This window comes from Marmota flaviventris, chromosome 11 (assembly GCF_047511675.1).
Source record: "Marmota flaviventris isolate mMarFla1 chromosome 11, mMarFla1.hap1, whole genome shotgun sequence".
NCBI lineage: Eukaryota > Metazoa > Chordata > Mammalia > Rodentia > Sciuridae > Marmota > Marmota flaviventris.
The window spans coordinates 97,155,790-97,180,818 of NC_092508.1; the positions used below are offsets into that span (position 1 = coordinate 97,155,790).

The 25,029-nt window shown below is 39.0% G+C and overlaps 2 protein-coding genes across 6 annotated transcripts in view; both read left to right on the top strand.

Moving 5' to 3' along the window:
• Map3k2 (mitogen-activated protein kinase kinase kinase 2) overlaps positions 1-9,586 on the top strand; it is an 80,794-nt gene extending 71,208 nt beyond the window's left edge. For both annotated transcript variants that reach the window (XM_027936779.2, XM_071619261.1), the window contains one exon: positions 539-9,586. In XM_027936779.2, the coding sequence (XP_027792580.1) occupies positions 539-764 (226 nt within the window). In that variant the 3' untranslated portion in view covers positions 765-9,586. The remainder of the gene's footprint in view (positions 1-538) is intronic.
• A 6,615-nt stretch (positions 9,587-16,201) lies between these two features.
• The window catches only part of Ercc3 (ERCC excision repair 3, TFIIH core complex helicase subunit), a 30,516-nt gene continuing 21,688 nt past the window's right edge, over positions 16,202-25,029 (top strand). Inside the window, exons 1-8 of one of the 4 annotated variants that reach the window (XM_071619263.1) lie at positions 16,202-16,255; positions 16,670-16,875; positions 17,506-17,742; positions 19,285-19,334; positions 19,774-19,909; positions 20,096-20,260; positions 20,708-20,912; positions 22,393-22,707. In XM_071619263.1, coding sequence (XP_071475364.1) covers positions 16,834-16,875; positions 17,506-17,742; positions 19,285-19,334; positions 19,774-19,909; positions 20,096-20,260; positions 20,708-20,912; positions 22,393-22,707 — 1,150 coding nt within the window. In that variant the 5' untranslated portion in view covers positions 16,202-16,255; positions 16,670-16,833. Of the gene's footprint in view, positions 16,353-16,669; positions 16,876-17,505; positions 17,743-19,284; positions 19,335-19,773; positions 19,910-20,095; positions 20,261-20,707; positions 20,913-22,392; positions 22,708-25,029 lie in introns of all 4 variants that reach the window. The other 3 variants (XM_027936836.2, XM_027936835.2, XM_071619262.1) reach the window with 3 other exon arrangements.

Here is a 25,029-nt window from a genome sequence, read left to right on the forward strand (position 1 = left end):
TTGGGTACCAGGGATTTTTGAGCCACATTCCCAACGTTGCCCATCCCCCTCCCCCCTTTTAATATTTTATTTAGAGACAGGGTCTTGCTGATTTATTTAGGGCCTTCCTAAGTTGTTGAGGCAGGCTTTGAATTTGCCATCCTCCTGCCTCAGCCTCCTAAGCTGCTGGGATTACAGGCATATACCACTATGCCCATCCTAAAAACTCTAGCAAAAAAATTCTAATACTTATATTCTTTATAAAAAGAAGACAAAAAATTTATCTTTAAGATTAGGCAGATTATAAAGCAAAAATTATAAAATCAATAATGTTCTTTGCCTCATCTCATAGATGGCATGATAGTAATTAAATTGTGGTATGCTTTTGATTTTTATGTTTATTTTACGGTTTTATGTAATTAAAAGTGTTTTAATGAAACTTGAATCAAGTCATGTTTAAATGTGTGTGAACTTATTCCTGTTTGTCATTTTCTGGTTTGCCTGCTTTCTTTCCTGATGTTATTGCTCAAATTATGTATTTCTGTTTATTTCTTTTTAGGAGTGTAGCATGTACTGTGGTAGAAATGCTGACTGAAAAACCTCCTTGGGCTGAATTTGAAGCAATGGCTGCCATCTTTAAGATTGCCACTCAGCCAACAAACCCAAAGCTGCCACCTCATGTTTCAGACTATACCCGAGACTTCCTCAAACGGATTTTTGTAGAGGCCAAACTGAGACCTTCAGCTGATGAACTCTTAAGGCACATGTTTGTGCATTATCACTAGCAGCTGGTAACCTCTCCTGTGCCTCCACCCAGCTCCCATCTGATCGTTCACCTTCTCTCTGACTGCACTTTTCTTTTTTTATAAAAAAAGAGAGATGGGGGAGAAAAAAGACAAGAGGGAAAGTATTTCTCTTGATTCTTGGTTAAATTTGTTTAATAATAATAATGATAGTAACCTAAATTTTTTATATTTAGTCTTTTTTCCCTTACAAGAACTTGAAACAACTACTTTTTTTTTTTTTTAAATAATGTACTGATGTGGTTCAGAGAGATAAAGCACTTTAGTACATAGTAAGTCTTTTTAGTACAAACAAATCATTTGGAATACCGAAAGATTGTAGAGTCTTTCCCTGTATCGCTGACATATTGATAGTGTTGGGGAGACGTGAAAGACAAGGAGAAAATGATGTACAATTTGTAGTTTTTAGTGATAGTATTTAAAGTAGTTCCTCATTTGTGGGGTTGAGCCCTAAACTTGAGTTTAGGGTAGGTACTCAAAGAATATAGATTTTTTCTTATATCTGTATTCTTTAGATCATAACCTCTGTCTACCAAGCTTTTTGCTCAGTAGGAATCTTGATAGAAGATATGAATATCTAAGAGGTATGTTTATTTGTAATTCTAACCAGTATAGTAAGCAAATACACTATAATAGATCCATGTTACTGGAATCTGTAAACCTTGAGGGATAGTGTTCTGCTTTAAAAAAAAAAAAAAATACTGTTTTGTTTTAAAGCAGATATGGGAAGTCAATGAGTAAATCTAAGAGACAAAAAGAGATTGCTCTCATTAAATGTGTGAGCAAAGAAGAGACCACATCTGCTAGTAAGCAGAAATAATGAAAAAATGAATTGAGTGTTGTTTAGCGTATTTTAAACTATGTGCTTTATTTGAGGGGGGAAGTCCCAAAATTAAGGAAATTGAGAAAAAATAAAAATCATATATTCTGTCTTCCTATCTAGCTCCTGATTTCCCATAGCTAACAGTCTTTAGAAACTAAGGGTGAAGCCTGGAGTATCCATGTGTAAAGCTAATGTAATGAGAAGAAATTCTTTTCTTGGGATCACAGAATACTGAAGCACCTCAGAAAATTAAGACGCCACGTAAAATAGTGAGATTGTCATTGGTGGCACAGGGACATTTCACTTGGGTTTAGCAATGCCTGGAGACGTTTTGTTTGTCACAAATGGGAAGATACTTCTGGCATCTAGTGGGTGGAGGCCAGTTCCCCCCAAAAGAATTATCCTGCCCCAAATGTCAAAAATACTGAAGTTAAGAAACCCCAGAGGAAAGGCCAGTCCCAACTATAAACTGAAAACAGCAATTTACAAAGTAGTAATTACAAAAAAAAAAAAAAAAAAAAAAAGCAAATTTCAAAGAAAAAGTTTTAATGTATTGCAAAATGAGGGTTTTATAAGAGCAGATACCACTGCCTTAAGCCCAGGGTGAATGATCTCAGCAAGTAGCAATCGCTTCTTTACCAGCAGACTCTTACATCCAAATCAGTAATTCTTCCATTTTAGAAACAATGTGTTTTGATTAGAAGATATGAATATCTAAGAGGTATGTGCATTGTCACTAGCATCAGTGAGCTCAGCATCGGTGTGTATTCTTTACTTAAAAGTCAATTCATAATCATGGGCAGAGAAAACCATATCAAACAAAATGTTTACTGTAAACAGGAAGGTTAAAATGCTGTAAGGCATTTCTAGAATAGGGTATCCACTAAGAGAAGGGACATAAAATGAAAAGAGACAGCTGGGAAAGATTCCACCATCTCTAATGGAATTATGCTAATGAAAAAGATGAGGATGTCAATAATTTGGCTACTTGTAATTTTTTTCAGCCTATCAAAGCAAGTGTGAAGTACTTTATTTTTAAAGATCTAGAAAATAATAGTCTTCCAGGAGGCCCTAAATGTGATGCCTTTCATAGAATTCATAAGGGACTAAGGTATTCTTATTTTCTGCCACAAAGTACGCTCATTTAGGGGCTCAAAAGTACTTTGTTTCAAAATTGTATAGGTCTTGGTTTACCATATCAAGGTCTCACCTGGCATTTCCTGTAGAAAGGAATATTTGAAATTCCATCTGCTAGTCTGAGAAGTCAAAGCACAAAATTAGTTGTTGACGCTTCTCCCATATTCTGAAAAATCAAAGGAAGCAGCTTGCAAAGAACAAAAATCAGGTGCCTCCTGCTTTGATGAATCCACTACCTAATCTTTGAGCTAGAAACATAATCCCCAAGTATGTGGATCTATTATAATCTCTTTATCTTTTATGAATGAGGGTATTTTTTCTACTTGAGCAAGATCATGCTATCTGGACCAGTGGACTTTTCTTTGTTTCTTTGTCTCCTGTGATTTCGCTTTGGCTCATTTTTGGTCTGTCAGGGTAACCAGCAGTACAGAATATGAGGCAAATACTCTCAAGAAAGAAATCTGGGAAGATTATGGAATGCAAAGCAAAATTGTTTGCTTTTTTCAGTCTCCATTTTCTTTTTTAAATGCTATAGAAAATGAAGGCACCGAAAAGAAACTACTACCTTAACACTGCTGCAGAAGACCATTGATTTATATTTTAAAAGAGAAAAAATTATCAGCTATGGGACAGTACTATTCTTTTATGTAAAGACTTAAAAATAGACTAATAGTTTACAGAGTTATTATATAGAATATGATGTGAATTTACTCCAAACAAGTTGTGAAGGTACCAAAAACCAAATAAAAGTTAATATACATAAAAACTACTAGAACAAAAAGAGCTTGACATGGGGGTGGGGACATGGAAGACCAAGGTAAATTTTTAAAAAAATTGGAAGGAAACACATTTATCAGGGGAAATTCAATATTACACTCTGTTTTTTCTTCTTTCTAATGTTGGTATGGGTCAACAAATGAAATTTGAACTTTTTAAGATGACTATAAATGTATTTTGTTTTTTAAATGCACAACTGATTCTTCTTCTAGTTTTTCTTTGCTGAGGCTGGAAAATGGCCAGACTGCTGACTTTGTGCCTTTAAAATGCATTCTGCTTTGACAGTGGCAGACTTTTTGGTGCTGGAGAAGATTTACTAGCAGTCTTATATGTGCTTTTCAGGAAATACCTTTATACTTAGGCCTTGAGAGATTCAAAGTGGCATGACTTAGGCTTGGACCAAATATAAGATCATTTACATTGTAAAGTATATTGAATTTAAAGAGTTGAAAAATATCATAATGACTAGTGGAAATTTCGATGGATTGCTAATTCTTTAAAATATATTTAAAGATACACAGACTGAAAATTTCAGAATGAGTGTCTTGAAAAATCCTAGCACTTTTCCTTGTTTACAAAAGCATGTTTTTTACTTTAAAAATGACTAAGACTATACTGCCTTAAAGTTTTAAAAGGCACACCCTTAATATATGTAAGAAATTGAGTATGCACATGCTGAACTACAAAAGGAAATTCTAACTTTGATTTCAGAATAAATCGAATTGGCTTTCATTTAAGGGTCTTTACTCTGTTCCCAGTAGGAATTACATGAAAAGAATGAAAATATTTCTTTACAGCTTTTTGCTACAACAACTCTGAAATAGGTTAGGTCTGATCTGTGGTTTATCTGAGATGGAGTTGTTTATAAGGTATATGAAATCACTAAGGAAATAAAATTAAACCTGTGTGGTTTAGCAAGGTGACCAAGCTACCTGCAAACTCCTTGGCCCATGGCAGAATTCTCTGCCAACAATATTGTCTGGGGGTCTAGGAGCCAATAGTTTTATATAAAACCACATGATGTCAATCAAATATACAAATCTATCCATTTTCTTTAAAATAGGGTGAATTTCTTTTTTCATTTATTTATTTAGTAACTGTGACTTACTTTGTCAGGCACTGAATTACATCCTAGGTCACAGTCTAGCAAGAACATGGACAACAGATAGTTAATCTACTTCATGCCATACCCTAACTCTTGAAAGTTCAGCAGTGATGTTTTAAAATGTTATGTTTTTTTTTTAATGAAGGTAAGGGGAAAGCAATTTGGGCTAATCTTATTTGGCTGTTATAAACTAAAATGTTTATAAAATGTCATTAAGGAGGAATTAAAATATGTCCCCAAATTGGAGTCCTCCCCTCTAGGCCAGACAACCTCTTTCTCAGGACCCTCTGTTACTACAAAACACAACCTTTACTCAAATTGTTCCAGGGAGGGGAACATTTATTCCATAATACGATGTTTTTATACCCAGCAGTTTCTTTGAAAGAAAAAAAAATATTTTCTTTTTGTCTAAATTGTGAAAATACCGAAAACATTTGATAGAAAATTAACTCTGTCAACATTGTTATTTATGCTTGACAATTTCTCCAGACCATATTATTTTATCTTTAAGCTTAGCATTTGTTTTTATTGTAATGTGCATATTTATTTGAATTTTAAAATTGTTTAACAGTTAATGTAAAGCAGTTGTTAATTTTTAGTAGTGCCTTTTTCTCTGTATGCCTTAATTTTATTTTATTTTACTAATTCAAGTTACCCACCAAAATGAAGATGTTTTTCCAAAATCAATAGGCTTCATGAATTCATTTGGCCTTAAACTGTATATTGGCCCTTAAATGTTTCTTAATGCCTGCTTCCTCCTCCTATCTTTTTCTACCTCTTTTTTTTTTTTTTTTAATGTTAGGAGAGAAGAAACATTAGCATTTGTGATAGACACATTGCAGTCTCCACTAGACATGAATTCCTAAAATAAACATAGTAAGATGGATTCTCATTCTAAAGAAAGATAGCAAATTGTTTTCTGAGTTGACTACTTGATTTTTAATCACATTGACATCGTCCAAGTTCTTTATACTATGGTTTAGTTGTGATTTTTCATAGCTGAGCTAGAGTGGTTGTTTTTTGCCCTAAAGAGATCATTTAAATAGTTTTAAAATGTTGAGGCAATGAGACTTAGGGCATTGAGCAGGAAATACAGGGGTAGTGAATTCTAATCCTTAGTTTTAAACTAACATTTTTACTAATATTCTAGCTTTTCTGTGAAGAGAGAATTGAGAGTGCATGTGTGTGCGCGCGGGCGCGGGCGTGGGCGTGCATGTGGTTGGAATTGGAGCAAGGGCGGGAAGGAAGCAAAGATATGAATGTTCGATTAGATCAGTCTTTATTCTTGGAAGAACAACTCAAAAAATGTTAAGACCTACTGATGATGGATGACAGTAATCATCCTCAAGTAGGAACTCCAGTACATTTTTCATAAGTAGCTAGTATAAGTGATTTTTAATAAAGGTATTTATTGTAAATTGCCAAACTTTTGGTTGCTAAAAATAGACTAAAATTCAATTTGTGTGTGTGTATGTGTGTGTGTAAAAATGAGCTTATGTATACTTCTTAAATAGGAAGTAATTGATCTTAACATAGTTCTTCATGAATTCTTTTGGATAGAATTTCTGCCAGACATTATCTAAACCAGCTTCCTTAGCTTACCAAGTATTCAAAAGGAAATTCTCTTATACCTCTTATTGGTTGGCTAGGGAAGGCATGCTGTGAATCCACTGTTCCTCCTTCATCGTTTCTTTTAACTTTGCTTTGACTTCTGCCATGGTCTGAGCAACATGCCCTAATAGGTATGGGAAGGATCAGGGCCATCCATCTTTCTCCATCCTCACCTTTCAGAGCTGTAGAGCGCTCTCAGGAGCTTAGAGATTTTTTTTTTTTTTTTTTCTCAGTGGAAGTGACAGTAGTCAAGGCTGAGTTTCAGAAGGTGAGGGAGGAGTCATAGTAAATGAAAGAGTAAATTGTGTCTGTTTCGTACACAGTCTCTTACATAATTCTTTGGGTTTTTTCATAATTGTGCATTTTAATTGACAGTCATATTGTTGTTAATAACAACAAAGGCATTAAATCATGAATACTGTTATTCCCTCTGCCTGATGACTTCGTATTTGCATCACAATCTGTATTTTTAGAATTACTTTAAACCAAAGCTTTTATATTCCCTGCACACATAGCCAAAATGATTCGCACTGTTATATCTGCCCACTGTAAGCTACTAGAATAAAAATAATAAAGCAGGTACTAGTATAATTTGTATACTGGTCTATCATTCAAGGAAAAGGACAGGTGCTCAGTGTTTGCATTTAGAGGTACAGAATTTATTTCAACTATTAAGGAGTTAGGTAGTCATTACAAAATGAAGCTTGTACACGTGCCAATCTTACTAACGTCACTTGAGCACAGATGCATGTAGATACATATTGACGTCCAGTGCCTCAGGGTGGTGGCGTATCTTCTTCTAGTGTCTTAACATTTATGAGCTTGTATTTGACTTGCGGGGGCATTTCAGCAAAGCTGTGAAGAAAAATAGGTTATGACTGATGTCTGCTTTGTGCCATAGACATTTTGGAACATAAGGAGATGTCTACTTTTTAGTATATGTGCAGAATTTGTCCCCAAATAATCTAAATCTCTTAATGCCAGTTGAGAAAAGTTTATGACTATCCTGAAAAGCACTTTTGTGTTCACTTATTTATATATTTTTAAAACTTCTTTTTAAAAATTATGTAATTATAATTTTAGCATTAGCATTACTTAAAGGGGGAGAGATAAGTAACACAATTATATCTTAAACTCTGTTAGATGCTTAGACTCCAGAATGAATTTGACATGTTCTCATTTTCCAAAGAAATTTTTTTTCCACCTGGTTATAAGGAGAAGACTAGTGAAAACATTTGAGCTGAAAGGCTTATGGGCAAAAGAAAAGGGGGCCAAACCCTTAAAACACTCTTTTCAATTAAAAGTATAGTGTATAGGGATAAGAATATTTCTTTAAACACAAGCTATTGTTTTAATACAATCTTATTTAGCAAAAGGTTTACATTTTTTCTATCACTGTTGGTTTTTAAATTTGCTACCCTGCATCCTGAAATATTATAAAAAAGTTAATACCAAAAATACTTTTAATGTCTGACATCTCTTACATTTCACATGATTCTTTTTATTCATTGTAAATAAAAGTAAACTTGGATAAATTTAAAAATAAACTTTTAATTGTTGCAGACTATGATTATCAATTTGTAAATTGACCCTTTGACTTAATGTACATTTTTAAAAGTAGCCATTAAATCTCTATATTTAACATATTGGTTTCTCTCAGTAAATGTTTTTAATCTCATTTGAATGCTGGGCAGTTTATAATTATATACAGAGGTTTTTGTTTCCTATTAAGGTTGACTTTTTTGCACATTTTTGGAAATGTTTCATTTGTACACTGATTTACTACTCTGACCAATAATTGTTGAGTGTATGAGCGTCATGAATGGGTGCATTAAACTACTGTCTGTGTCTGTTTCAACTTCTCTCAAGATGTAGCCATCAGTTACTGCACTGCTATGTCTGACTTACTTCTAAAACTTATCTATGGTTCTATCTTTGTCTTAAGAACTCAGGAGTTCCAGTTTACTTTCTAATTTTATAACTGTATTCTAAAATCCATTACTAAGTTGTAAGTATGCTTTGTAACTCTGTATCGGGATGTGTGTATGTGTGGAAATGTCTTTTTCTGTTTGTAGGCACATGTATATATATCCCAGTAAATTCTTATTTTCATTTCATTTCTACATTTTTATGAACTTGTTTTATAAGGGTACTATTTAGTTAGGATAATTAAATATATATAAAAGCTTTCTGAGAGATTTATTTACTATATGAATATATTTTCAGCTGGCTGATCAAAATATTTTTTTAATTTTGTTTTTAACCATTTAAGATGTATTTGTATTTCCAGAATTGGAGACAAGTTGTACTTAGAGCTCAATTAAAATATTATTGCAAGGAAAGGCATTGAATTCTTTTGACAATTCTGTGAAATGCAAATTAAGAGAAAGACAGGCTTTAAGCAGTAGCAAAACACACTGTCCACTAACATGGCCTTTGAATTCTCAAAGCTATGAAAAAAATGTGAGAAATGAAATTGTTTTGAAAAGGTGTCAAGATTTTTATATCTCCAGTTGCTGTGGGCCTGTCCTACTGTTGTTTTTTAAATATTTTCTTTATTATACCCCTAAAAGATTACAACCTTTTAGTTTTTCCCCTAACGGGCAAGGTCAGACTGGTTTTATAAAACAATACAATGGTATATTGTGATTCTCTGTGACTGATTAAAAATTGGTTTAGAAATGTCCAAACATATATTATTGTGTCTTTATACTGTACTGTGTTTTAAGTAACTGGCAGAAAAAGAATTGGAAATTAGGTTTCCGATCTGACAATGTTACTGTATTTGAAGAAAATCTTGTTTTAATATGCAGTACCATGTAAAATTACTAGTGTTAGGAATAAAGTCCAATGTTGAGGCTGAATGTCACTAAGATTACTATGTTAAAAGGAACCGGTGTGATTAGAACCTCCCAGAAGCCAGATTATAGTGTGGTATGTGCCACATTTCATGCACATTTTGAGTTTATGTTCATTCAAAATTGTGCTTGTAAAAATGTATAAAATTTTTGAGTTTTATAATTTCTATGTTCTTATTTTTTTCTTGCTGGTAAATAGCTTTTTTAAAAATCTAATATAAAAGAAACCATGTTTATATTTTGTTAGTTATCAATGACTTTGTTTATATGGAAATTTGTATATTGTTGGCACACATCTTTGTTTAGATATATCATGCATGAAGGCTTGCAATTATTAGCACAATGAAAATTGCTTTTTCTTACATATTAGTTTTTTTTTTTTTGAAAGATTGTGGTGCAAAGGCTTACTCTAAGTAGCCTTCTGGACTATGGAATGAATATAAATGAATGGCACTTTGAGTGTTAATAAAGCTGATATTTATTTCCACTGTGATTGTTTTGTTCTGATGTCTTCTTGGACACAGTGTGTTTGCAAATGTAGCTTCTTGCTTGAGTTGATGACTCTCTAGGAGAGAGCAACTCAGTAAAGTTCTATCTCAAATTTTTAAAAAAGCACTGAAGATATAGCTCCGTGGTAAAGTGCCCCAGGTTCAATTCCCAGTTAAAAAAAAAAGCAAAACAAGCAATAAAGCACAAAGCCTACTATCTTACCTACTAAGGAAGAAGATTGGTCTCTCATAAAGATTGTTTAAATTAATACCTTCATATAGCATGCAAGCCCAAGCCTCAGAGGAGTCCTCTCTAACCTAGCAATTTTAATGTCTAGGAATGAATCCTGTGGAAATCATTATGAATGCGGTAAGGTATGCCTATAAAAACCTAAAATTGGCTGTGTGCAGTGGCACACACACCTGTAATCCCAGTTGCTAGGGGCAAGGGGTTGGGGCAATCCATATTTCTACTACCAATCTCTTCAAGACAACTAAAGTTTTCCTATCATACACCTCAAAATTCTTTCAGCCTTGGGATATAGGTCAGTGATAGAGACTTGCCTAGCAAGCAAGAGGCCCTAAGTTCAATCCCCAGTACTGGGGAAAAAAAAAAAAAAATTACAACTTCTACCCATTACCCAATTCCAAATCATGTCCACGTTTTTAGATATTGGTAATGGCAGCACCCTATTTCCCTGAACCAAAATCTGTATTAGTCATGATTCTTCAGAGAAATGACTCCTAGTGTCTGTGAGAAATAAAAAGCCTGGTGGTCCATTTTCAGAAAATACTATTCAGCCTTAATTGGATCAGATTTGTAGCCATTTTAATTATAGTCCTTTCCTGTTACCTATCATTGATTGTACCCCTAATTGTGCCCTGAGTTTCGAATCAGGATGAAGGGCAGTGCTTCATTAGGTATGTAAACTGATGGACTGCCCACCAGGCCTGCTTGCCAGCCGGGTTCTCTTAGAAGAAAATGCCTTGCCCGCCCATTTTAGAGCTCGTGTTTGATTTCTTGTGGCACCTTGTTCTTTCTAACAGTGTCACAGGACAAGGGTCCAAGGAGGAATCCCCAAGGGACAATAGTATAAGGTCCTTGCTTTAGCATCTGGATGGGCATCTTAAGTGACAGCTGCCATTTTAAGGAAAAAGTTTTGCTTTCCCACAGAAGGGCCTTTCTGAGAGAGGCACACCACTCCCCCACACCAACCCAGCCCTTAACCACCCACATTAGGACCCGCCTGGCACTGATTCCTGAGCCTCTCCCATAAAAGCCCCAGAATTCAAGCCTGTTTTGCCGCTCTCTCTTATAGAGAGATGGCCTTTATTTGTCAGCTCTGACAAATAAATTCTTGTGTGTATCTCTGCCTGGTCTCCATCTTTCATTACTCGCTTACCAGTCTCTTGTTCCTTGCTTTCCCTTCAAATACGAGCTCAACTCAGCCAGGTGGATTCTTGACTTATGTTGCTGAAAAGAATTCCAAGATGCATCCAAAGCAAGGCACAAGCAAAGATTTATTGAAGACCGGCAAGGGACTACACATCCCAAACACAGGGCACAAGTGCCATTCACTTCTTGGGGAAGAGAAAACAAGTGACACACCTAAGGTTGAGTTCTCAGATTATATATGACTTTTCTGGGAAGAAATGCGCAGATTCTCAAGGAAGCTTCTTTGAAAATCAAATGCCAAGACAGTCATTTGATATTTGGGGTTCACAGTGTTTCCTTTTTTGTCTAAGCAGTCTAGCTATAAATTAATTGTGGGCATGTTGTATAAGTCTTTGAATATGGTGAGTTTAAATTGGTTATGTTTTTGTTCTGGTTGACCTATATGCTAAATGTTTTGTTCATCTAACTAAAGAGGCAAGTATGATTGGTTATGCTTGCAGATCTGGATCTCTATCTACTAAGAGTCTCTTTTTTTCTCTCCTGAGAGCCCATCTATCTCAAATGAAGGAATGTATTTTCATTGAAAAACAGTGAGAAAGCAAGAGATAGAGTTAGTTTAAGGAATTGTCTCACATAGCTGTAGGGGCTAGCAAGTCAGAAATTCACATACATGTTGTATTTTTCCCATCAATATATACACCTATAATGCACAAATAAAAAATGTGGAAAAAAAAGAGTTGTACTCTTGAATCCAAAGGCTAGAAACTTGGAATCTCTCTTGTAGTCTGGAGGCAGAATTCCCTTATTCTCAGAAAAACTGTAAGCTTTTTTTTTAAAATTTTTGTTTTTTGGTGGTACTAGGGACTGAACCCAGGGGGCACTCTACCACTGAGCCATACCTTCAATTCTTTTGTTTTTATTTTGAGAGAGGGTCTTGATAAATTGCCTAGACTGGCCTGGAATTTGTGATCTTCCTGCCTCAGCCTCCCAAATTGCTGGTTTACAGGTGTGTGCCACTTCAGCCTGTCTTTGCCCTGAAGGCCTTCAAGTGATAGGATCGGTCAACTCACACTACTGAGGATAAACTTTACTTAAACTCTATTAATTGTGACTGTTAATCATATCTTAAAAATGCCTTTACACCAAATTGGGTGCAGCTGTTCACACTGTAATCCCAGTGGCTTGGGAGGCTGAGGCAGGAGGATCCCGAGTTCAAAGCAATTTCACGATGCCCTAAGCAATTTAGCAAGATCCTGCCTCAAAATAAAATAATAAAATAGGCTGGGTGAAAGGACACTTGCAGAGTCCATGTGAAGTCCAAGAACCACACCACACACCAGAATATCACGCAAGAGATTTATTGTCCATAACAGGAGGCATAACCACAAGGCTGTCCCTTCAAGGAGAGCAGCAGCCTGTTGGCACTTAAAGAGCAGCTTTAAAGCCCACAAGAATCTCATAAACTGCATATGAGTTTAAGCTGGATGGGGTTGATTGTTTTAGCAGGTACTTGTTCTTAAGCAGCACTGCCTCAGAATTGAAACTTTGGAACCTCTAGATAAAATGGCTCCTGACCTAAAATGGTGAATCTGATGCCAATATTGATCTGATGCCAATACTGGGGCTATGGCTCAGTGGCTTAGCACCCCTGGGTTTAATCTCTGGTACAAAAAAAATATATAATTTGTATCTGAAGATATTCATCATAGAGCTACTCATAACTGGGTAAACAGGTACTATCCCAATGCCCCCAACTAGGGTCTGGCTAAGTAAATTATGATATTGTCATGCAATGAAATATTAAATTGTTATTAAACACTCACTTTAAGAAGTGAATAAAACAAAAGAGGATATAAAATCACCATATGTCAATATGGTACATCATTTTTGTAGCTCACAATATTACTTGGACAAGTAATATTTTCATGGTATAAAGACACCTACACATACAAACAAAAGAGAGAGAGAAAACTACTCACAGAAAAAAAGTCTGGGAATGTAGCTCAGTGATAGGGTGCTTAACTAGCAATTGCAAAGAAAGCCCAGGGTCCTCCACCCCCACCCCTCCTCCCATCCCTTAAGTAGACAGCTAGAGGGTAGTGTTGTGTGTGGTTTAAGTAGCCTTTGCTATACTTTCTACCAATTTTCAAGATTTTTTACTTTAAACAAAGGGAAAACATGAAAATATAAAAGTCAGTTTCACTTATTAGGTTTTTGGGTTTTTTTTTTTTTAAGAACTGGGGATTAAACCCAGGGGTATTCTACTGTTGAACAACATTCCCAGACTTTCTTTTTTAATCTTTTCAGATGGGGTCTTGCAAAATTGGTAAGGCTGATGTCAAATTTGCAAGTCCTCCTGTCTCAGCCTCCCAAGTAGCTGGGATTTCAGGCATGTGTGCCACCACTATCAACATAAAAGCCAGTTTAAAAAGTGTGGTTCTTCCACCTCTTCAGTGAAATTCACTTAGACTATGGGCCAACAGCAAATCTTCAATGTACTAAAGTCATTCAGCAGAGAACTGATCTCTACATTGCAAATCTATTGCTGAGTCTCAATGTTTAATCTAATCTTTTAATCTAATCTGTTGATCAGTAGCATTTGACATAGTCCATTCCTTCCTCCACTTTGAAATGAAATGAGCACTTCCAGGCCTCCTAATTTTACCATCTTCTGATTGCCCTTCGGGTGGTGTTACCCAAGACTCCTTTTTTTTTTTTTAAATTTTTTTATTAGTTGCTCAAAACATTACAATGATCTTGACATATCATACATTTGATCCAAATGGGGTACATAATCTTATTTTTCCACGTGTACAGATTGCAGGATCACATTGGTTATACAGCCATGTTTATACGTAGGGCCATATTAGTGTCTATTGTATTGTGCTGCCCTTCTTATCCCCACTCCCCTCCCCTCCCCTCCCATCACCTCTTTCTACCCAATCTACTGTGACACGTTTCTCTCTCTTTTATCTTCCCCCTCACACCATCTTATATGTAATTTTGCATAACCATGAGGGTCTTCTACCATCTTACATGCAATTCCCCTTCTCTCTCCCATTCCCATGCACCTCTCATCCCTATTTAATGGTAATCTTCTTCTCATGCTCTTCCTCCCTGCTTTGTTTTGAGTAGCCCCCCTTATATCAAAGAAGACATTCTGCATTTGTTTTTTAGGGATTGGCTAGCTTCACTTAGCACAATCTGCTCTAATGCATCCATTTCCCTGCAAATGCCATAATTTTGTTATTTTTTAGTGCTGAGTAATATTCCATTGTGTATAAATGCCACATTTTTTTTATCCATTCATCTATTGAAGGACATCTGGGTTGGTTCCACAGTCTAGCTATTGTGAATTATGCTGCTATGAACATTGATGTAGCTGTGTCCCTGTTGTATGCTCTTTTTAGGTCTTTTGGGTATAGTCTGAGAAGGGGAATAGCTGGGTCAAATGGTGGTTCCATTCCCAGCTTTCCAAGGAATCTCCATACTGCTTTCCAAATTGGCTGAACCAATTTGCAGTCCCACCAGCAATGTACAAGTGTACCCTTTTCCCCACATCCTCGCCAGCACTTGTTATTGTTTGACTTCATAATGGCTGCCATTCTTACTGGAGTGAGATGGTATTTTAGAGTGGTTTTAATTTGCATTTCTCTGATTGCTAGAGATGGTGAGCATTTTTTCATGTATTTGTTGATTGATTGTATATCCTCCTCTGAGAAGTGTCTGTTCAGATCCTTGGCCCATTTGTTGATTGGGTTATTTATTTTCTTATTGTTTAATTTTTTGAGTTCTTTGTATACTCTGGATATTAGGGCTCTATCTGAAGTGTGAGGGGTAAATATTTGTTCCCAGGATGTAGGCTCCCTATTTACCTCTCTTATTGTTTCTCTTGCTGAGAAAGAACTTTTTAGTTTGAATACGTCCCAATTATTGATTCTTGATTTTAACTCTTGTGCTATCGGTGTCCTATTAAGGAATTTGGAGCCCGACCCCACAAGATGGAGATTAGGGCCAACTTTTTTTTCTATTAGACGCAGAGTTTCTGGTTTGATTCCTAGCTCCTTGATCCATTTTGAGTTAACTTTTGTGCAAGGTTAGAGAGAGGGATTCAACTTCATTTTGTTGCATATGGATTTCCAGTTCTCCCAGCACCATTTGTTGAAGATGCTATCCTTTCTCCATTGCATGCTTTTGGCACCTTTGTCTAATATAAGGTAGTTGTAATTTTGTGGATTGGTCTCTGTGTCCTCTATTCTGTACCAGTGGTCTACCTTCCTGTTTTGGTACCAGTACCATGCTATTTTTGCAACCTCTTCACTATGAAAGGTCCTCAGTCCTTGGGCCTCTACCTACATTCATTCACTCCCTAGGTAACCGCAACCAGTTCTATAGCTTTAATATCAGATATGTTGACAATTCCCAAATTTATAATGCTATCCAGAACTTCAGAATCATATATAATATTGTTCTTGACAATTGTTTAATAGGCCACTGCTATGGGAACAGCATCTTCTCCAAAATTCATGTATGGAAGGCCTAGCCCTCACTATGACTGTATTTGAAAATAGGGCCTGTAAAGAATAATGCGGGTTGAAAAGAGGTAGTAATGGTGGGGCTAATCTAATAGGACTAGTGTCTTTACAAGTAAAGAGATGTCAAAAGGACACAGGGAGAAAGTGGCTTTCTGCCAGCCAATAATCAGGCCCTCACCAGGAACCCAATCAGATTGGACCTTATCCTCCAGAACAGTGAGAAATTAAATTTCTGTTTAAGTGATGTAGTCTGTGGTATTTGTTATGAATAAATTGAGCAAACTAATACAGCTGCCTCATATATAATACGTTAAGACCACCCTCCAAATCTACACCTTTCCCTAGGTCCATCATTTTTGCAGCTCACATAACTCCACTTAGGAGGGGTATTCCAGGACCACTCTAGAATGGCACCTGCCCATTATTCTGGGCCGTGTTATTTTACCTCAGAGCACTTCGCACCATATTTATTCGTTCAAGGCTCCTTTGGAACTTAAATTCTAGGACAAGGCCTTTAATTTGTTCAATGTTCTACCCCAGCGACAATGGCGAGCTGCCCGAAGACACCGGCGCCCGACAATCACCTCACTTCCGGACTAGAGGTCGTCCGCAACACGTGACCGAAACCCGTTACACCTCTCCAACCCTTCCCTTCCCGGACCTGAGACCAAAGGCGGGACTTCCTGTGAGTGGTGCTAAGCTTCCGTTGTGGGCCGGAAGTTCCTCTGAAAGAAGACGCCACGGTGAGCGGTCGGCGCTGGGGGTGTCCAAGGGCTGTTAACGTCGCTGCCATGGGCAAAAGAGACCGGGCGGACCGCGGTGAGAGGAGGCACGGGCGCGGTGTGTCTTTTCTGTTCCTGTCGGCCCCGCCCTCACCGCTCGGTGTCAGAGCTGCCCCGGGTGTATTGGCTGCGGCCGAGCCCACGCGTACACCTTGTCCCGCGGACCGCCGGGCAGGGGAGATGAGGGACCTGGGCGCAGCCCTACCAGCAGCTGTGGGTGGGAGGAGGTTGAGGGACTCGACGCCTGCGGGGTTCAGATGGCTCTTGCTTAGGAGATGGAGGCGCCCGTGGAATGAAGCTGCTTCCAGGTTCCTGCCTGTAGTGCATAGTGAACTGAGATTCCCGCTGGGCTCACTTCTGTGTCGGTATCCGCAGACAAGAAGAAGTCCAAGAAGCGGCACTATGAGGATGAAGAGGAAGATGAAGACGACACCCCTGGAAACGACTCTCAGGAGGCAGTCCCCTCGGCTGCCGGGAAGCAGGTGGATGAGGCCGGGACCAAAGTGGATGAATACGGAGCCAAGGACTATAGGCTGCAGATGCCACTGAAGGATGACCACACCTCCAGACCCCTCTGGGTGGTAAGCATGCCTTCTGTCAGGCAGGGCCCAAAGGTCTAGAGTGGCAGCTAAATCTTGGACATTCTTAGACCCCAAAATGTCGGATACAGCCTCTCGGAACCAGCTGGGAGAGGCAACCAGCTGTTTGAACAGCTGGTCACACATAGGTCAGCCAAACATGCTTGGGCTTTCTTCATCTCTAACCCTTTCACTTCCACTCCTTCCCTAGTTCTACCTACTACATATTGGAAAGTACTTTACTGGCCTAATAAATAGCATTTATTCTGTTAACAATTTATTTCATAATTTTTTAGTAGCCAGCTTTTGTGCAACATTAAAATAATTAATGTTCTATACTCAGTTGAAATCTAGCCAAAAAGTAGCTTGAGGATAGCCAGTAATGTGGGGAAGATTTTCCTCTGCAGAACAGTGGGAAACAGATACTAATTTGGGAAACCTCTTCTTCTTTTTTCCCCTGCTCTTCTGTATCTGGTTAAAGTAACAGTACCTACAGTTCTCTGAAGTACTGGTTGCACAAGTATCCCTGGTGTCAGATGGCTTATCCTTTCTTGATAACAGTATGGGAAAGAGTCTTGAGTTTTTGCATCTCATTAGTTTTCTTGTCTGTTGTGTTGATTTTGTGTTTCTCAGGCTCCTGATGGCCACATCTTCTTGGAAGCTTTCTCTCCAGTTTACAAATATGCCCAAGACTTCCTGGTGGCTATTGCAGAGCCCGTGTGCCGACCAACCCATGTACATGAATACAAGCTAACTGCCTACTCCCTGTATGCAGCTGTCAGTGTTGGGCTGCAAACCAGTGACATCACTGAGTACCTCAGGAAGCTCAGCAAGACTGGAGTCCCTGATGGAATTATTCAGTTTATTAAGGCAAGTCGGGGCTGAGGCTAGCATTTCTGCCTGCCTTGACAGTGTGGTAATAATGGGGCTAGATGCTACTGATTATCATTCTATGATAGCCATGAAAATGTGCCATTTGTATCTTTTGTGGGAAGCATAATAATAACCCATTGCTATTCCTGTGGACCCAGTGTTGTACTAACACAGTGGGGGTAGTAATTCAGACATATACTAGCCAGGGTTATTTGGGAAAGCAGCCCAAAATGGGTGATGTGGTGGAATGGATTGTGTCCCCCAAAATTTATATGTTCAAATCCTGAGGCCAATAATTATATTTGTTTCAACCAAATGAAGACCTAAGAGTGTGGCTCTGATCCAATAGGATTAGTATCCTTATTAGGAGACACTAGAGAGCTCTATCTGCCTCCCTGTTGTATTGCACAATAAGAAGGTGGCAGTCTATAAACCAGGAATAAAACCCTCACCAGAAATTGAATCAGCAGGTACCTTGATTATGAATTTCTAGCCTCCAGAACTCGAAGAAAATAAAATGTTGTTTAAGACACCCACTCTGTGGTATTTTGTTATGGCAGCCTGAACTGACTGATATAGTTGCCAAACTCCATTTAAGGGTAAATACTTGCATGAGACTCAGAGTCAATGAGTTCTATTAGGGATAGTAAAAAAGAACTTCAAATATTGAAGTAATGTTTGAGCAGCATTTGAACATGGATGAATGCTATTCAGAAGAGATGAATGGTGACTTTCATTATCTTTGCCTGATCTAATGGGAATTTGATTCAGATTCCAATTCTGGAGTGGCAGAAGAGGCCATTAGGCATCCACTCCCGGGGAAGCTGGCAGGAACTCTGGAGAGAGTTCTTTTTTCTTGCAAGGTGTCTAGAGAGAGGAGTTTTTGGAAATGTCCTGTATTGGTCCCTGGGGCAATGCAGTGGTGGATCAGAGGGGCAGCAGGGGTAGGCAGCAGCCCAAGGTCTGAGTGGAAGATTTTTATGGCCACCACATAATCTCTGCTGGATTCCTTCCTGAAGGTTGTTGGGAAGCTGGGAGGATTTAAGCTGTATTCCCTAAATTCTAGTTGAAGAAATAGGAACATTGATGGGAAGGCTAGGTGGTTTTATATTTTCTTTATGCAGCAAGTTATTAGTTATTACTAAGTAATTACTAAGTATATACTCCATGCACACTTGTATGCTAGGAGCTATAGTAACATTGTTGTGATAGGATAAACCTCTGGATTAGGATGGGGGCTGTTGGCATGGAGAAGAAAGTAAAATGGGAAACACAAAAAGGGGAGTTTAAGCAGTGTTTTATAAATTAAGAGATGTGGCTGAGAATTAGCTAGGAAGGAGGAAGGTTTTGTCAAAAATCAGAAGCCAGTGAAAGAAGTTCTGTTTAGGCTTATCTGTTTTAGGATCATACAATGGGTTTTGCTAAAGTAAACCCAGCTGTTCACTTGGTTGGAAGATGGTAAGATTGACCAGTAGAGAATGTTTCTGAATGAGCTGCTCATTGCTAATTTTGCCTGTTGGGTGTTGTGTCTACTTGCAGTTGTGTACTGTCAGCTATGGGAAAGTCAAGCTGGTCCTAAAACACAACAGGTAAGAGATTCTTTGATAGGCCCATCCCAAGGCACTGTCATCCTCCATGCACTAGATAGGAGGAAGGGCTGTGGGCAGGAGCTAATGTGCATGGGCTGTCTGCTCTGTGCAAACATCTCACTCCCCTGAAGCACAGATAAAAAGAACAAAGAGATGTGGCCCATGTGGGAAATTCATTTGCTGGCCACTGTGTTTCCACTAGTAAGGGAGCTAGGGCTCAGACCCCTGGCTGACTTGACTTCAAAGTAGGGATTTGCCCCCAACTCTCATGTTTTGTCAGAGCCAAGCTGTGATTTGGCAGAGAGTTGTAGGGGGAGCAAAAGAGTAAGGAAAGTCATTATGAGGCCACTATTTCCAGACCATTGAATCAAGTGATTAGCATAGTCTTTTGGAAATGAGGAAGTGGTCAGTAGGCACCTCCTTCCTTTCCTGCTTGTAGGTACTTTGTTGAAAGCTCCCACCCCGATGTCATCCAGCATCTTCTCCAAGATCCAGTGATCCGCGAATGCCGCCTGAGGAATGCTGAGGGGGAGGCCACTGAACTCATCACAGAGACTTTCACAAGCAAATCTGCCGTGAGTGCGTGGGCTCCTGGGTTACCTAGGGTCTGGATGTTTGGGATTTCAGCTCTCTCCTTTACTCTAGCACTGGCAATCTAGCAGCCCAGCCTTTTACTCCCCCTTTGCAACTTTATTTCTTGTTTGATTATGTCAGGGTCAAATGTTTTGTGCAAGTCCAGAAACCTGCCTTTCTCTTAGCAGATTTCTAAGATGGCAGATAGTGGCAGTGGGCCTTCTACTTCCCGGGTGACAGATCCACAGGGTAAATCTGACATCCCTACGGACTTGTTTGACTTTTATGAGCAAATGGACAAGGATGAAGAAGAAGAAGAAGAGACACAGACAGTATCCTTTGAAGTCAAACAGGTTAGTGAATGTACACTCCTTGCTTCTCCAGTAAATGTGTCCAGCCCTGCGCTAACTTCCTCTGTAATATGTGTGAGAGAAAGAGATTCCTTTTTGTTCCTTAGTTGTATTCCCATTTTTGTGTCTGTGGGCCATCATGTTATTCTTCCTCAGGCTAGAAGGCTGGTCCCCACAAGTTCACAGAGACTTTCACAAGCAAATCTGAAGAGATATGAGAAACAGTTGCTGAGAATCCATTTGATTCTGATTAGAGTTCGTTTTGCCAGTGTTACTAGTTTGGATTGCTTTTTGTCCTTTAACCTAATTGTTAGCAAGCAAGATGTGAAATATATTCTTTTGGATAAAATGCCATTTTCTGAACATTGGATTCAATGGAATATGTGTTGTTTTTTAACATACTTTTGGAGTTAACAAGATAATAAAACCTCCTTCATACTGACTCCTCAGGAAATGATTGAGGAGCTCCAGAAACGTTGTATACACCTGGAGTACCCTCTGTTAGCAGAATATGACTTCCGGAATGATTCTGTCAACCCTGATATAAACATTGACCTGAAACCCACAGCTGTCCTCAGGCCCTATCAGGAGAAGAGCCTGCGGAAGATGTTTGGGAATGGACGTGCACGATCGGGAGTCATTGTTCTTCCTTGCGGTGAGTGGAACCTGAATGAGGAAGTTGGCCAGGCTTCTCTCTGGACCTGCCGGCTGCCTCCCACTCTCCCTCGGCACATTTTCCTAAGTCATACCTTTCCAAGGGACAGCTGAGGTTAGGTACTTCCCTATACATGACTTGGCAAATATTTATTGAATGCTTACTGTGTGTGGCTCCTTGCTTAAGCCCTAGGGCTATGGAGCTCCTTCATCTGGGATACAGACTGATAATAAACAGATCAATTAAGCAACGTATTAAATCTCAGGCAATGGTAGAGGACATGAAGAAAACCAGAGCAGGTATGGGGTGAGATAGTGCTGGTAGGCATTCTGTGTACAAGAGAGTTAGGTTTCTATTCTGCAAAATCGGGCTAATGATGCATGGATTTGTTTGTTCCTGAAGGGCTTTTGATGGTGTGCAAGGCTGAGAAAAGTCAGCAGCAGCAGCAGCAACATTGGCACCTGACCAACCTCACTTATCCTTAAGAATGTCAAGTCCCCATGCACAACTAATTAGAACAAATTAAAAAAAAAAAGTCCTATCCTACTAGGTTCTTAACCAGAGGCCACACGACTCCTTTGGGGACTACTCCCCACCCCCACCCCCACAAAGTCCCTAAGACATGGGTCTCTGCCTTTAGTTTCCGTCTTTTTTTTTTTAACTTCATAGGTTATTTTGATGGTAAAGGAAGAATTTGTGTTGAAAGGAATATTGATTTTTATCTTGTTCTTTGGGTGGTAGATGATAGTAAACTCACCTTCTCTGTCTTTTCTAGTATTGTGTACACTTTAAACACATGGTTTTTAAAAGTATTTTTTAGTTGTAGTTGGACACAATACCTTTATTTTATTTTTTAATGTGGTGCTGAGGATAGAACCCAGCGCCCTGCACATGGTAGGTGAGCGCCCTATCACTGAGCCACATCCCCAACCTCCCTTTATTTTTATATGTGGTGCTGAGGATTGAACCCAGTGCCTCATGCATGCTAGGCAAGCACTCTACCAATGAGCCACAACCCCAGCCCTTTAAATGCATCCTTAAGCCCTGTTTTCTGTATAATAATTAATAGCTGTCATCTGCCGAGTCCTTCCTTTGCAGGATGTATGCTAAGTGCACTGTTCCTAGCACCAGTATCTTAAGGCCACCGGCAAGGTACTTCTCCATCTAGTTTTCCTTTCTTCAAAATAGTGCTAACAGAAATATTTCTTCTCAATGTTTGGTTTTAAGGTTTCACCATTTAAAGGGGTTCTGTGTAAGGTTCTAGAGAAGGGCCCAGCACCCACTGATTTTACTCATGTGTAAAGTGGGCATGCCTCTTTTTAAAGAGGAAAGCAAGCTGGAGCAGTACATGCCTCACAAATGTCTGCTGTGAGGACCACTATAAAATTTTGCCTAGATTCCTGTGCTAAAGAGTCCCTGATCATCCCTGTCCTTCATTTCAACCTGGCTTTTGGTAGGATTATCCCTTGATTTCTTATAGGTGCTGGGAAGTCCCTGGTTGGTGTGACTGCTGCGTGCACTGTCAGAAAGCGCTGTCTGGTGCTGGGCAACTCTGCTGTGTCTGTGGAGCAGTGGAAAGCCCAGTTCAAGATGTGGTCCACCATTGATGACAGCCAGATCTGCCGCTTCACCTCTGATGCCAAGGACAAGCCCATAGGCTGCTCCATTGCCATTAGCACGTACTCCATGCTGGGCCACACTACCAAGAGGTCCTGGGAGGCTGAGCGAGTCATGGAGTGGCTTAAAACACAGGAATGGGGCCTCATGATCCTGGATGAAGTGCACACTATTCCAGGTAAGCAGGCTGAAGCTGAGCTGTCTGCTGCTCATTGTAAAGACAAAGATTAATTTTCAGTAGTTGGGTTGGGGGAGAACCTCCTGTGTTAGTCCATGCAGATGATGAGGGAGACTTGCTGGCTGGCTTTTAACTAATTCTTAAGCATGGGTAGGTGGGACTGGATGCAGGGGTGTGTACCTTCATAGCTTTCTTAATCACTGACTCAGGGTACTCATCTAGAAAGTAATATTTTCTTCTTTTCTTCATCTTTTTCTTTCTTTTTTTAGTTGTGAATGGACACAATACCTCTAGTTTATGTATTTTTATGTGTTGCTGAGGATTGAGCCAGCACCTTGCACAAGCTAGGCAAGTGCTCTATCACTGAGCCACAACCCCAGCCCCCTCTTCATCTTTCTTATTGTTGCAACTCACTTCACCCTTTACCCATTTTTATGGTCCTGTGAAACTGGACCAGGAGCCCTGCTTAGCCCTTGTAATAGTTTTGTGATTTATTTGAAGACTTAATATTTGTCCCTAGTTAATATCTAATAGAAGCTCTAGCCATCTGTAGTCAATTCCTATTTTCTTCTCTAGCCTCAGGCAACCACTGAACTGCTTTCCATCTCTATGGATTTGCCTTTTCTGGAAATTTTCATATAAACAGAATCATACATGATATATTTTTTGTGTCTTGACTTCTTGTACTTTGCATAATGGTTCTTCCATGTAACAACATTTTGGAGAGTCTGTTCCTTTTATTGTGCATAGTCTTCTAGGCAAACCTTTCTCTTTATTTGAAATGGAATTTCACTACATTGCCCACGCATGTGTTGAACTCCTGGGCTTAAGTGATCCAAGACCTCAGTCTCTCATTAGCGGGGGCAAATGGTTTGCGCCACCATGCCTGGCTAGTTAAACCTTTCTTCATAAAACAGATTTCAGGGAGCCCTGAGAAATAAGTCCAAAGTTGAGATTATTCTAATAAAGTGAAATGTGAAGCATACATAGAGCATTCAAAACATTGTTCTTTTTGAACATTGTTCAAAGCATCTGGTTCTTTTTGTGTAGTGAAAGCTCCTCCAGCATCTGTGGATGTCTGAAGATCCCTACTTGGTCTGTTCACAGCAGACCAGGTAGTGATCCAGATGTCTTTGGGGTGCAAGCATCAGGGCACAGGCCCTGTGGTAAGAAGTTACTTGGCATGTTCAGACAACACAAGGTGGCAGTGCAACTAGAGGAAGAAGAGAGTGGTAGTCAAGGATAGGGCAAGATGGAGGTGTCAGGCCACAACAGGGACTTTGGCTTGCATCCCGAATACGTGGAAAGCCATGTGAGGGATGGAGCAGAGGGTGACCAAGTTGACTTGCATGTAAAAAGATCACCATGTTAAGCTTCAGTGTGTGAAACAAAAACTTCGAGTTAGACAACCGTGTTATTTCACTATTCTTGTTTTCCAATTGTGTTTTGGTGCATTCTGGTCTTTTCCCTCTGATTATTGTTTTTACTTATTTCTGAAATGTCACTAGCCCTACCTTTAATTATGTTGTACCATAAGCACAACTCAATTCAACCTTCTGTCTAGAATTTTTAAAAGTTGAGCCCATGAAGACCTATAAATTGAGTCTTTTAAAATGAATACCCTATACCCTTTTTGAGTTTGATAGATGAGAAAGAATTATAACATTTAGAACAAAGGAAGAAAAAATAAGTTATTAGTTGACCAAAGTGAATCTGATTGGTGGTGTCTGGAAAGGGGAGTTTCTGCCCCAGTCACCCCTAGGTGCTTGATGCTTGGGGCAGAATGATGCCTGGGGTTTCATTGCTGTCTTAGGCTATGTTTTCTCCCTGGTTTCTGGGAAGATGGTGGGAAGCTGATCAGAGTTGATTCCTTTTGTTCTTTTCTCCCTTCAGATCCCCAGGTGCCACCTGAGTACAAGTTCTAGGATGAGCAATATTTTTGTGCAAGTCAGAACTTACTGGTATTCTAAGATTACTTTTCACATTGCACTCCTGATAACTTAGCTACTATCAGGAGATTGCTGGAGTTTGCTAACTTGGAGCCTTCTTGAAATCATTTTTTCCTTGTTCTCAATTTCATCTTTTAAACAGGTCTTCAAGTGTTGTTGAAGTATTCTTGTCATTTTTTTTTTAATATTTATGTTTTAGTTTTAGGTGGACACAATGTCTTTATTTTTTATTTTTATGTGGTGCTGAGGATTGAACCCAGTACCTCATGCATGGTAGGCGAGCATTCCACCACTGAGCCACAACCCCACCCTTACCTTGTCATTTTTATCTAGAGCCAGGCTCCTGAGGTTTCAAATTAGCCCCTGTGGTGTC